This window comes from Penaeus japonicus, unplaced genomic scaffold, assembly GCF_977035675.1.
Source record: "Penaeus japonicus unplaced genomic scaffold, GWHDUDI00000001_assembly GWHDUDI00000007, whole genome shotgun sequence".
In the NCBI taxonomy this organism is placed as follows: Eukaryota; Metazoa; Arthropoda; class Malacostraca; order Decapoda; family Penaeidae; genus Penaeus; species Penaeus japonicus.
In genome coordinates, this window is record NW_028234409.1 from 42,616,897 (window position 1) to 42,631,896 (window position 15,000).

General features: G+C 37.5%; 1 protein-coding gene across 1 annotated transcript; it reads right to left on the reverse strand.

Annotated features, from left to right (window-relative positions):
* Positions 1-2,576: 2,576 nt before the first annotated feature.
* Positions 2,577-10,979, reverse strand: Ccdc114 (Coiled-coil domain containing protein 114). The gene is made up of 11 exons (XM_043019438.2): positions 10,804-10,979; positions 9,501-9,669; positions 8,477-8,620; positions 7,988-8,083; positions 7,469-7,554; positions 6,696-6,874; positions 6,329-6,504; positions 6,050-6,160; positions 5,345-5,492; positions 3,550-3,763; positions 2,577-3,322 (listed from the first exon to the last, which is right to left on the reverse strand). Exons 1-11 carry the CDS (start codon positions 10,959-10,961, stop codon positions 3,208-3,210), a joined length of 1,596 nt encoding a protein of 531 aa, XP_042875372.1. The 5' UTR covers positions 10,962-10,979; the 3' UTR covers positions 2,577-3,207.
* Positions 10,980-15,000: the final 4,021 nt, after the last annotated feature.

Genomic DNA, 15,000 nt, shown 5'->3' on the forward strand with positions numbered 1-15,000 from the left:
TATCAATGTTAACATTGCTAGACTCATTTACTTGTCATACATACAGTCAGACGTAGATTATATAATTTAAGGAATCAGATTTAACTTGTCTAGAAACTGTGCAGAATGCAGCCATGAGGATCATTCTCGGTGCCCCCAAAACAACGTGGATTGTGAACATGATAACGGAACTCAACTTACCATCTATTTACGAAAGAATATAATACATCAATACTATATTTGGTGTCAAACAAATTAAAGAACCCCTCTATATTACAGAGTTCCAAATGCAACTGAAACATAAGATAGAAAATCCAACTTTGCATAACAATACCGAGCCATACTCAAATTCTTTGTTGCAAGTACACAAATTCATACACCAATTAAATATGGGTAGGTACCCATATGGACGTTCTATTCCACCGTGGAAAATGTCGACATTGTACGTATTTTATGTTAATGTCCCTAAAAAAGACACGGTTTCACCAGCTATACCTAAGCAACATTAATGAGCATCTTGAAACTCTGAATAATGACTATGAGGGCTACATTGATGGATCCATAATCTGGAAGCAGAGCAGAATGTGTTTATGTTGTATATAAAACAATATTTTGCAGCACCAAGCTTGTAGGAGGGTTCATGACTGGGCGAGCACTACGCAAACTGAGTTGGCAGGAATACTCATAGCCACAGACTTTCTGTTAACTCAAGGCTCAGGAGTAATTTTCTGCGACTCGCAGAGTGCTCTCCAGGCTCTGAACACTCTAGATAAAGGTGCTGGAAATATCGTAAATTATATAAGAATAAATGTACATTGCACCAAGGAACTGGGCCATGTTATACATTATGTGTGGATACCATCGCATGTTGGAATCGCTAAACATGATCATGCAGATCGCCTAGCGAGGGCAGCATGTGATAAGCAAATTGTGGATATAGACTTTGGCATACCTCTTGCTAGGATCTCATACATAATAAGAACCTCCAATATGGAGGACTTGATGGGGCTAACAAATTCTCAAAGACTTGAAAGCTGTAGCATAAACTATTTTGACCTGTTTTCACAGGAGACATTCATTTATGGTTCATGTAAGACGAGAACAAGACAATGTGACATTTTGACTGCAAGAATCAGGATTGGATACAGAATGTATTGGCAGGTCAGTTCAGAATGCGCTGTTGAGGAAACTAAATGCAGACTTTGCAACGAAGAGTATAAACGAACACTTGAACATTACCTTTCCGGCCACCTAGCATGAGATATGCAGAGTTATGTAATTATTTCATACCATCATCTGTACTAGAAGATGTACTTATGTTATATCCGAAATTCGGTATGTAATATCCTATTACAACATTCATTAAATGTCTATTCACAGTTGATATATTAGAGAATATAATCATGTTATTACCTTAATTTGTAAAACAATGTTAGCAACAATGCCATGACAACATCAATGTATCAAAGCTTGCCAATGCCTGTGCATTTAGCCAGGGTGGTAAATAAAGATCTAAACTAAACTAAAATCTTTATTTCACATTATGTAAATTGTGATAAGAATGTTCATTATGATGCAATTAACAAGGGTAACAGTAATGGCAATAATAATTACCGTAACATGAAATGAGCGAGAGGAGAGGATAGGTGAGGATAACCCTAGAGGAAAAGGGTGCCAGGAATTTTTTCCATGGTCGACTAAAGCATTTCTTGCACTTGCGACACTTTGTATCCATCTTTTTATTACTTACGAAATTATAGGTACTTCATATTCATATTTACGATTGTTCTCTGTATTACAATATCAGTTTCGAACAAGCATCCGCCGGGACAGCCCTCTTGGCAACAAAAATACAAGTACACAAACTTGATGATAATGAGATCGAAAATTATATCGATGTATATCTTAACAGTACCGCCGTCATGATACATTTGGTGTATTGTAACCGTGACATTGAAAATAATTATAATGCCGAATATGAAGACGGTGATAATGATAATAACATCGCAGCAATAACGATGACTGATAGTAGCACTGTTAATAATGACGATGATGATGATAGTGATAATAACAATGACAATGAGGATAATAATAACATTTGCAATAATAAAAATACCTATTCTTGAGGGAAATAAAATTAATATTATAGAATATGTTTACTTTTGATATTTAATCAATGATTTCCTCTATAATTAATATCAGTGAGTATAGTTTTTTTTTTACCTAACCTCTTGACGTTGCAGATACTTATCAACAAATAAAGGAAAATCACTAAATACATACAGTAGCATTCATACAAAGTGCGATGATCTGTTTTATTGTGTAAATGATTAGTAATGACTGTATTTCTGTTATTCATCTTTTTATTCTATTCATTTTTATATAAACCGAAGAGTACGCATCGCCTTCCATCCATTCTTTTCAAACCTTATCGCCTAGCATCTGCCTTACACGCGTGTTTAATCATTTCCGCGGTGGTTTATGGCACGTCTAAATTGATCCCATACTAAGTGTGCAGTCACGTCCATTATAAATGTCATCTCCAGGAATTTTATTAACAATTTGCTTTTTATATACATTTTTATATACATCATAAATACCTTTTACTTATGTAATTTTGTCTAGTAATGAGATCTTAGTATAATCTCTATTATATCTAATCGTATTGTGTGTGCGAGGAGTAATACTTATTAGGTTAACTTGTTAATATAATTAATGGGATAACAATGATACGGATTATGGCTATAACGAATTTATTCCTTCTGATAACTTACAACAAAAGGTAAATTAATGGTAAAGTATAGCGTCATTTATACAAACAATGAATAATAGTAGGTTTTGATTTAGAAAAAGAAAACATATATCCCCATTTCCCGCTCTTGCTTCCTTGGTATTCATGTACTTATTTTCTCTCTATCTCCCGCTTTCTTATCTCCCATTTATCTATGTCTCCTTAACTTTCCGTCCCATTTACCTATCTGTAGATTTATCTTTTCTATCTTATTTCAGGCTCTACTATGGGCAGGGATTAATTTTGTAGCGAGTTATCCCTTGGCAGTTCCGTATTCTAACTTTAAGTGTTTGCTTATATGTAAATTAGCCACATTTTCTCTCTCTCTCTCTCTCTCTCTCTCTCTCTCTCTCTCCCCAAGACCCAACTACTTTACTCTGTTCTCTGTCTTTACTTTTATACTTAAGCTTATGTATGTGTAAGTGTATGCTTGCCCCTTAATTATCTCCCGAGTCTGGTATGAACCTCCTCATGTTGGACATGAGGTCCACATGGGTGAGAGGACCGCCGTTTACTGGTTCTTCATCGTTGGCGTGTGCAGCGTGGCTCAACCTGCAGAGAGAGAAACATTATCTAGAAAAAAGTATTGTAAAATCTAATATCAAGTTCTTTCCCTTGCGTCTCTGCAAGTAACCTCTAAACTTCTAAACGGACTGAAAATATTCACGTTTCCCGAATATTCCCGTCCTTGTCTAGCTCGATGGGAAGGACGACTTTTCGGTGATTTTTTTGTTTTTAACATTCGTGCTAGATCAAGAAACCCACGTGTTATTACTCACTGGGGCTTCCCAATGGGCAGGACGAAACGCGTGGACGAAGCGGACGAGGACCTTCCTTCGGATCCTTCGTCGTGGGGAGCGTCGTCCTCGTACCCTGATCCTGGACCCAGCTCCTCCGCCAGCAGGAACTGTCTCAGCTGTAGGACCTCGTGGACCCGTTGCTCCACCACGGAGAGGTAAACGGACACGGACGCGCTGGTGATCTCTCCTCCGCCTTGAGATGTGGTTCGGGGGGAAAGTGTGGTGGTTATTTGGCGACTTTATTGCGATTACGATTAATGGGGGGGGGGGTCTCCGAGGTAAGGATAGCGCTGATGAGTAAGCGGCGTTTTTTTTTTGTGAGCAATTAAATGATCACGTGGTAATAATTGTAAAGGATTCGTAGCTTTCTTGATTTTAGGGGTGGAGATTCCTGACTACATAATGTGGGAGATTACGTTGTTGACGATAGCAGTGATGGTAATTGTGTGGTAGTTAGATTACTGATACAACTATAGGGTTAGCGGTTACGTTATAGTAATTTTTGAAGTAATTACTGTGCTGATTAGGTGGTTGAATTATTGGTAGTAATTATTGAGCTGCTTATGTCGAGGTGAATATGTGACGATCATTGTCTAGGTGATGAATAAGTGACTCCAATAATTGCGGGGGTGATGGCATAGTAATATTAGAATTGCAAATTTAACGGTAGGCTTTATTGCTGTTGCCCCGTATCAGATAATACCTTATAGGAAGATGGTACTTGCGTAATCGCATGATAACCATGTTATGTAACAACAATGATAATGTTAATCGTAATAGTACCACGGTTATCCCAGTGACATAATCGCTGGTGAATTTTTCAGTGACACGATGTTGTAATAATGATAATTATGAAGGTGTTTCGAGGCTAATCCTACATGAAACTTTACACTCAACTGTTTTCAACTGTCACTTATCTGTAACTAATAATACTCTACTAACCACAGAAAACATTTATTAAATATGTAAGGATAAATATGTACTCACAATTAAAAATATATCAATTACCAAACCGTTACTCAGTCATGATTCATTTACTTTTGAGAATCAAATTCATGAATCACTCGGGAGTCACGACGGCCACCAGGTTAATGATTCTATTAGCAATCATCAATCTGGTCATCAATCTTTTATCTCGATTCATTAACCATCTCTTATCATCAATTATCTTCCTCTAACAATCTATTAGTCAATGACGAAGCTTTTTTTCGTCTCTCACTAAGCAGTTGATAATCAACTTGTTTTTGTCACTCACCTACTGGGTAGTAAGTCAAAAGCTAACCTCTTTTCGTCACTGGTACAACAATAATCAGTGAATAATCAACCTCTTTCCGTCACTCCTATAACACTAATTAGTTAATAACCAACTTTTTTATCAGTCATTCACCACTAATCAGTTAATTACCAGCGTCTCTTCATCACACATCACACTATTCAGTTAATAACCACAACCAACCTCATCATTTAACTACTACCTCCCCAACCATTCACCACAATCCTTCTCCACCCCTCCCCATCCTCCTCCTCCTTCCCTCCTCCTCCTCCTCCTCCTCCTCCTCCTCCCCTCCCCTCCCCTCCCCTCCCTCCCCTCCCCTCCCCTCTCCCCTCCCCTCCTCCTCCCTCCCCTCCCCTCCTTCCCCCTCCCTCCCCTCCCCCCCTCCTCCCCTCCCCCTCCCTCCCTCTCCACCCCTCCCCCTCCTCCTCCTCTCCCTCTCCACCCCTCCCCTCCCCTCTCCCCCTCCTCCTCCTCCTCTTCCCCCTCCTCCGAACTCACCCACGATGGCCACCACCGGCTGAGGGTCGCACTGCATCAGGTCGAAGAGTTCCTGAGTCGCCGTCTTCATCTCCGTCAGCGTTTCTTCGGCTCGTCTGAGGTCCGCCTCCAGGAGCTCCACTGCCTCGTCGGCGCTTTCCACGTCGGCCTGAAGGGCGGCGTCGCGTGGTGGAGTGGGAGTGGGATTATGTTGAATATCATGTGAAGCTTTGGTGTGTTATTATTATGATTATTATTATTATTATTATTATTATTATTGTTATTATTTGTGATTGAGTAAAATCGAGTGTGGTGTACAAGTAGCTCTTAGGGATGGGTAACGTGACGGCTGGGTTTCATATTAGCTTGTAGCATTTAGGATGGTATTTGTTGTATTGTCACGTGCATTGAAATGTACCTTCTTCAATTACACAGTATATATATATATATATATATATATATATATATATATATATATATATATATATATATATATATATATATTCATATATTTATATATATAGTTTAAAATATATTTTTAGTGTGTAGAGTTTACGTAACATTATAAATTTCCGTTCAACACAGTGTTACTGCAGCTGTTTGGATATTATGGTATTGCTATTATCAGTTGATAAAGAGTTACAACATTACATTATTCTTATTATCAAAAAGCATTATTGTTATAAAAAATTATCCTTATCAAAAATTAAAATAATTTTTGCTCACCAGTAGCTGCGAAATGGTTCGCTGTGTCTCGCGCTCGTGTTCGGCGCTCTTGCTTCGAGTGTCTTCGATCTGCTCTCGAAGACGTCGAACCTCTGCTGTCAGGCTGGTAACCTGGTGGAAGTAGAATACGAAGACATTTATTATTCATCTTTTAAAAGGTATTTTGTGTGTACCTGGCATATATCCTCTTCTGTTTTATTGCCTTTTCTCCCTCTTCCTTTTTTTTCGCTCTCCCTCATAGTTTCTCTATCCCTCTCTCGCTCTTCCGTCTTCCATCACCTCGTTATTCAGATCCGAAATGTAAGTGAAGAGCGTGTAGTTGTCGTTCTCCGCCTGCAGGTAGTTCGTGACGAGCGCCTCCACGGAGTCTTCACCGCTCATCTCTCTCAGGTGAGATACGGAGGCTCTGTAAGTTATGAGGGTCTGCTCTGGTCCCCTTGGCTCCACGCCTTCACCTGGAGAAAAGAGGGATATATGATGTGTATATTATATTTGTGTACTCTCAATCATATATGTGTATATATATATATATATATATGTATATACATATATGGACGCGTATTTGTATACATAATTAACCAAGAATTTCTTACACAATTACACCGAATAACAGTGCACAAGCTAGGAAAGCTGAACGTGCTCTCACCGTCTCCTTTCCGCCTCGACGTCTCCTCTTCCTCTCCTGCAGAAATCGTGGCCACAAAAGCCCGTAGGTGTTGCTGGTGGTCGAGGGCGCGCTGCAGTTTTTTGAGTTCGTGGGTATACTGTTGGGCATCACGTTCAGCGCGTTCCCTCAGGGCACGCATCTTCGTCTGGGCTTCGTCCCTGGCGGGGAAAGGAGAGAGATGGAGTCGGCGTCGATATCATAAATGACCAAACACTCTACCGTGTCGAGCTCTTAATAAATATATATAGTGTATAGTGTTTGCTTTTCTACCAGCTGACATTATGCAATTGTATATCAACTGAGAGTCGGTGTGAGAAACTGATGATTTATGGAGAAAAATAGGAATAAGAGAGAATAATATACTGGATACCCTTTCCTATTGACTACATCTTTGGGAAAACATGCGTCAGTTCAATAAATCCTCAATCTCTCATTAATAACCCTTGTGTATCTATATATAGTTCATAATTGTCTTGCTTTACGAAAGTTGATTCTCTCACACGCCAGACAAATAGTATCAATTAACGACACCATTGTTTTCTTTACCAATTCTAGAAGATTCTTATCGGTATTCCAAGTAAATCTAATAAGTTGTCTCGATATATATAATTTGCGTTTGACGGCTACATCCTTGAGTAAGCCGTAGTGACAGTCATTTGGCCCTCTTGTTCCACTGCATGATAATCTATATTCATGAGTTGACCTGTGAACTCCGTTGAAGTCTACTGTGAAAAGGAAACCAATTAACGTACCTCTCGGAATATGCTTTGGTGACCTGGTCCATCACATCACTCTTTCTCTTGACTGTCCCTTGCAGTTGCTTCTCCAGACGCTGGCCCTGCAAGGTCATGGTTAGCTTAGGTCATCTAGGGTTTTCATAGGGCTTGTTATTATGTAGGTATGAGTATATGCGTGAGGACATTTTCCAAAGTGTGGTTGATCCTGAAAGTAAGTGTAGTTGGGGAAATGTGAATGAAGAGATGCGTAGTAAGGTAAGTGTGCGGCACTCTTTGGAACTCATGAGTGTCTGACAAGAATCAGAATTATAAAAGGATTTGAATTGTCATGTAACCCATTCTGCTGACTAATACTCTCTCTCATCCTTTCTCTCTTTCTCTCTTTTTCTCCCTCTCTCCCTCCCTCCCTCCCTCCCTCTCATTCTCCCTCTCCCTCCCTCCCTCCCACTCACTTCCTACGCTCCCTCCCCCTCCTCTCCCTCCCTCTACCTCCGCCCTCCGCTCTCCCTTCCTTCGCCTGTTGTCACCACTCACCTGAAGCATAAATTTGTCTCTTTCCTTCAACAGGTTTTCAAGATTTGTCCTTAAGACACGATTGTCAGCCAACACTGCGTTAAGACGAACCGTTGCCTGAAACATAAAGGATGAAATTCACGTTTTAGATGCAATATGTGGTGATATTGTCGGTGTTGACGTTTGATGAGAATGATGAACGTGATAATGGTGGTGATGATGATGATGATGATAGCGACAATAATGATTATGTAAATTACTAGAATAACAATGACGAGGATATTGGAAAGATGATATCTACAATAATGATAAAAGTCAGAATGATAATACTAATAAATGATACAAATAACGATGATAATGACTACGACAGAAAAAAAAACTGATAATAATAATGAGTAACTACTATTACTATCAATTCTGAAATCATCAACAGGGCCAATACCAACGATGAATAACAGCAAAACAAATATTAAAAACGACAGCAACAATACGCAACGACCAACAACTCGCCTGCTGGATACGGTTTTGCAGAGCTTTCTTGGCACTGAGCGCTGCCAACCTTCGGGACTCGAGTTGGCGGGCGGATGGCACTCGACGTCTGGACTCCCGGACTTTCTTCTCAGCCGCGGCGATGGAGGTGTCGAGTTCGCTGATCTGCGGAGGGAAATCGAGGGAGGTTGATTGGAAGAAAAGAAAGGAAGAAACGTAACGTATACATACACAGATATGATAATACGAAGGCACAGACGTTTTGAAGTTGTTGTTTTTTAAGTTCTTCGGATGTAGGATGTCAAAAATGAGACCTGAGTCCGCAGAAGTTTCCTTCTTCCTCTCTCTCTCTCTCTCTCTCTCTCTCTCTCCCTCTCTCTCTCTCTCTCTCTCTCTCTTTCCTCGTTCTTAATGTGGCTTTCTTTTATCCTATTGAGGGACGCCTTTCGTTGAGATTTTTAGCTGCTACGTACAGGTCCTTGATCTGCGTTAGAGGCTCTACGGGAGGTTTTTGGTTGATACTTTTGGAGGAAACTTGAAGGAGGTTAATTTTTTGGGTTGATATTGGAGGGAATTGAAGGAGGTTGATTTTGGTTGACATTTTTTTTAGAGGGAAATTGAACGAGGTTGATTTTGGGTTGATTTTTTTTGAGACAAGTGAAAGGAAGGTATTTTTGGTTGAGATCTTTTTTTCCATTTATTTCGGTTTTGGGTATCAATGGCGGCGATATGGTAAGACGTTGGTTGTGGTAGTGAAGATGGTTGGTAGAAGGACAGAGGGGAATAGACACATAAATATATATATATATATATATATATATATATATATATATATATATATATATATATAGAGAGAGAGAGAGAGAGAGAGAGAGAGAAAAGAGAAATGGATTGAAGGAGAGAGGAAAGACAGGTAGGTAAAGAGAGCGCGAGAGACAGAGAAAAAAAGAAAGAGCCAGAACCAGAGCCAGAGTCATAAACAAACAATCAAACAAACACCTAACGAAAGCAGAGCCCCCCCCCCCCCTCACACACACACTCTTACCTTATCCCTCTCCTCGTCAATCAGCTGTTGGTACTTTGTCTGACGATCGAGTGTAGAAGCCAGGGTGGTGATGGTTCGCTGGTCACGTGACTCGTTCTGCGGGTTCACCATGGCCGTCAAGTGGTTCTCTAAGTCGCCCTTCTCCTTCTGCAGCTCAGACAGGATCTTCCTAAGCATTGTTGTGATTGTTATTAATTTTCATAACATTATCGCTGTTACGTTATCAATATTATGATTATCATTTTATTCTTATAATTTTTATTTTCATTACCATCATTATTTTCATTTTTATCACATCACTTTTATTATAATCCTTATAATAATCTTTTCCAATTATCATTATTTTTATTATTATTACCATTTTCATTATCAGCATCTTTATCATTACTATTATCATAATTACTGTTATTATTAGTATCATCATCATTATCATTATAATTGTTATAATTATCATCATCCTCAATATATTGGAGGATCTTGTTCTTTCTTCCTGTATCTACTACTACAAATTATATTATCAATATTGTTATTTTACCAGAGGATGTTTTGTGTTTGTAATGTACGAAGAACTAGAGTATCTGATAACGTACATTTAATTAGAAACTTTGCTTTATTACACTTACATAGTCTGGAGCCTCAACACTACTTTGTATTAGAATTTAGAACAATTCCTTTGTATAGCTAATGTTCTTAGAATAAAAGCTTCTCGTGAATAAGGATTAAAGAAATAATAAAAGAGAATATCCAGAAGCTACCTTTCTGTCTGTAAGTTAAAAGCTCCAGTTCTTCATATATAGAAAAGGCAAATAGAAACCAAATGTCATATTAGTGACAACAACAAAGAGAAAAAAAACAGTCCGTACCTCTGTCACGTCAAAGGTGACAATCGCGAGTAAACAAATAAACAAACAGATAATAATGAAGCACAAAAAAAAAATATATATATATATCACCACAGGAATAAAAAACACACTTCCTCACGCATTCGATCCCCTCACTACACCATACCATCACATAAAAGCGGATAGCTGTATAAACAAAAAATAAATAACAATAACAAAATTAAGAAAGAGAAAAAAAACAACAACACAACATAGAAAATCAAGAAATAACATCACAAGAAGGAGTAGCCACGCACTTCTTCGCATACAATCACTTTATCACGCTCATAACATCAAAATAACAAATAAAACAACAAACATAATAGATAACAAGAATAACACCTATAAATAACATCACAAAAAAAGGAACAGCCACACACTTTCTCACGCATACAACCCCCCCTCCCCCCCCCACCCCATACCTTTGTCGCACCAAGAGGACAGTAGCTTCGTCTCGATACTGGCGCCGGTTCCTCTCCATCATGCGGTACTGCTTCTTGAGTTTGACCAGCAGGCTCTCCGCCCCTTCGAGTTCGACATCCTCCCTCTCCGCTTCGGTTTTCTCAGGGCGTTTTGCCATGACTGCGACTTGGTGTCTGTGTCTGGGAGGTGAGTAGGGACGGGACGGTAGGTGTAGTGGGTAGGTAAGTAGAGAGGGAGGGAGGGAGGGAGGGAGGGAGTTAGGTATTTAGGTATTTAGGTATTTGGGTAGGGAGGGAGAGAGGGAGGTAAGTAGGTAGGAAGGTAGGTAGGTAAGTAAGTAAGCAAGTAAGTAGGCAGGTAGCTACAGTAGACAGAAAAATAGGGTGAACATATATAGACGGATGTAGGAGATGGAACGGGATGGAGAGAGAGAGAGAGAGAGAGAGAGAGAGAGAGAGAGAGAGAGAGAGAGAGAAAGAGAGAGAGACAAGAACAGAAAGTTCAAACAGATTACGGAAAAGTGAACAGAAAGAAAAGAAGGGAGACCTACATATAAAACAATAAAAAGCGAATAACATGAATAAAACTGAATACTAAATGAGAACCGAAAAAGTAGTCAAGAAAACCTTATCTAAAACGGAAATTTCTTAAAGCATAAATCTTTTCAAAATATAGTTGCAAAATGACATGCCTATCAGTGTACTGGTACAAGCTACACAACTGAAGTGGCATAAACAAAAAGACTGAATGTATTCGATGTTTTTGAATGGAAGAAAAATAGACTGCGAGAACACTTTGTTTTAGAAGGTGAATCGATAAGGGGAGAGAGATTCATAAATCAGTATATTACGCGATTTGAATTGATAACAAGAATTGCATGAATGCAAAAATAAAGATAAGATGTGCATTCTAAACCTCATGCATCTATAGCATATATATGCCTCCAAGTTTAATGCAGCCTATAAATTTATACCGTGGATAAAGATTACATGACGCTGAATGCATTTAATTAGTATTTTTCAGAAATGTATAAACAAAATTATATTTACCTGGGGGAGGGGATATGTGAATATGTTATACTTATACAACAAAAGATTTAGAAAGAGAAAGATTGGAAAAAGACACACTGCCAGTTTTCCATACGCATAAGCACATAAAAGACCACACTTACACAAATACATCGACAAATACACATATTCCAAAAATATCCTTACTAACCTTATTCTACAGCGGTCGTCTTATGACCGTTGATCGCCAACAGATCACAAAATGTCTAAAATACCTAGACAACACTACATCTTACACCTTCCATAACAAAATATAAAGTAAAGTTACAGAAACGTATTGTCTCTGATCATCCGTCTTCTTGGTTGCTATGGACGCTTTTGCCTTAGTTACCGATTATGACGTAGGAATGACGTCATCCAGGGATATTTGGGGGGGGGGGCAACTAAATTCAATAATTAAAGTAATTATTATTACCATTAGTTGATTATAAGCGTATTGATGATACTCTATGTTTTTTTCGCTTGCTTGTTCAATCGAGGAACTTGAATGTGACAATGATAAGAATAATAACTCCAACAGTGTAATGATTATAATATGCAAATGGAAAGCTGAAAAAAAACATTAGTGTCACTACTGACATTGATACCATTTTTTATTATCGTTATTAATCTAATCATAGACTATCATTCTCTTTTATTACCATTATTGCTATTAGTAGTATGTTATTAATAATCATTGTTATTACTATCATCATCATTATCATCGATAATAGTCTCATTATCATCAAACCATAACCATTTTTGCTGTAATCACTTTTATCTTTATTAGTGCTGTTGTAGCCATGAGAATATATATACACCAATGTATGTACGAGACTTATACTAGTTTATCCCAAATGCCCCAGTACGTTTTCTCTGAATGTTTATAGGGGGGACTATGTAATTTTATTTCTAACGGTGTAATGTTCAGAAATGATTTATTTAGCTTATAGTATAATTCAATTGTGTTACATTTTTTTAATAGCATTTATATATGATGTCATAGAGTGTATGTATGTTAGAAAATATATTTCGATATTACTTTCCTTTTCGTTCGTAGAATAGGGTACCATGTTTGTGTGCTTTTCCCTGTAGATGTACTACATGGAACACACACATCACCCTAGAGCTCACCGTCCACAGCCCTAATTAATATATACTAAACCCAGTACACGATATTGGTTACAACTCCGCCATACCTTCTTACATACATACATTATCTAGCCCTAATACAATTATCTCCTGTCTAACCAAAACCAAGGTGGAACTTCATAAAGACAAAATGGACCGGCTTCAAAGAAACGGCTCTCAGTTTCCCAGATCCTGCTAAATCCATCTTAAAATAATATTGAGTAATGCTCCAGTGACCTTCAAAAGCACCCGTACAGAATTACTAGTTTCGGCATACCACAAAACGTTATTCCTGGGTAGGATGACAGAGGCAAACGCTTGAGGGAAACATCCTAAAGGGACTCAACGCCAGAAACAAAACAAGAAGCAATAGACATCATAATCAGCTATTTAACCAACACCGGCGAAGACATTGGGTCACAACGGTGGATAACAATGACATGCAACACTCAAGTAGAAAAAAACATGGCAAATCCTTAACCGACTAACAAACAGGGAGAAAGACAAAACGTTCCAAGAGTACAGTCACATCAGATCGAATAGCAAAGACACTCATAGACAATTGAACATTCAGAATCCCAATAGGAATCTATCCGGAAAATAAGTAAAAGCTCTCCTAAAACCTAAAAGAAAAGACTGATTATGCTCAAACTACCGTCCCACAAGTCTATTGTGTTTCCCGTACAAAATAAGAGAAAGACTAATTTATAACTGATGCAAACCTGGCCGATGTACACATGATTAGGTGGTGAGTCTGCCTGGAACCGTTCAATGGTTTCAGTCAGACTAAAAGGCAGAGTAGGTGCAGCAATAATCAATCTACATAATATGGCAGTCTGGCTTAGAGGGCTAAATCTAAAACTGTTACAGATAATCCGAAGCAAGGGCATGATTGGAATAATCATGGTGATGATAAACAAACAGAAAATAATTGTCCAATGTGGAAAAGAAGTATCCATGTCAGGTTTTCCACAAAATTGATTGTTATCATCATTATTAGTCTATCATCATTATTGTTATTATTATCATCATTAATTTCATTATTATTATTATTGTTATCATTGTATTATTATTATCTCTATCAATATTTTTATCATAATTATCATTATTATTATAATATCATTATTACTATCACTATTATCATTGTTATAATTTTAAATATGATAATGGTAATTGTTATCACTATATTAGTGTTTTTGTTGTTCTTAAAATCATTATTACTGTAATCATTATTAATATCGTTATTACCATCCTCATTATTGTGTTTCTATTATCATTGAAATAATCATAATAATATTATCATTATCACTGACATTATCATTATCACTGTCACCATTGTCATCACTATCATTATTATCATCGTCATTATTATCATATTTGTTTGTTTTACTAATATTATTATAATATTTACAATCATTGTTGTTGTGTTTGTTGTTATTAATAGTAATCGTATCATCATTAGTATCATTATTACTATTGTTATTATTGTTGTTGTTGATGTTGTTGTTTACCATTATCCTTATTATTAATTGTAGTAGTGTCGTTATTAATTTTAATGTTATCACTATCATCATTACTGACATTGTTATTGTTATCATTATCATCTCTACCATTATTTCAGCATCGTTATCCTCTTCTTTGTTACCACTATCATGTTTATCAACACAAACGAAGGTATAAATGTATTTTGAAAAGAAAGAAATGCGGCCATTATACGGAGACCCTTGTGAATCATCATCTAGCAAGGTTTAAACTGTATTTCCCTTGATAATGTTGTATTTTGGTAAATAAGGAAATTTAGCTTATATATATTGAGTTTAATTGATATTAACGACTTAATTACTCAATGAGAATAATCTATAAGAAGTCTAGACAACCTCCTACCCCCCTCCCCCAAAAAAAGAAACACTTGGTAAATATGTACCTACTTACTGATAACAAAAATGACGTTTTGGAAATTGAAAGTTTTAGTTTATGAAGATAATCATATCTTTCTATATCTAGATATAATACCAACAT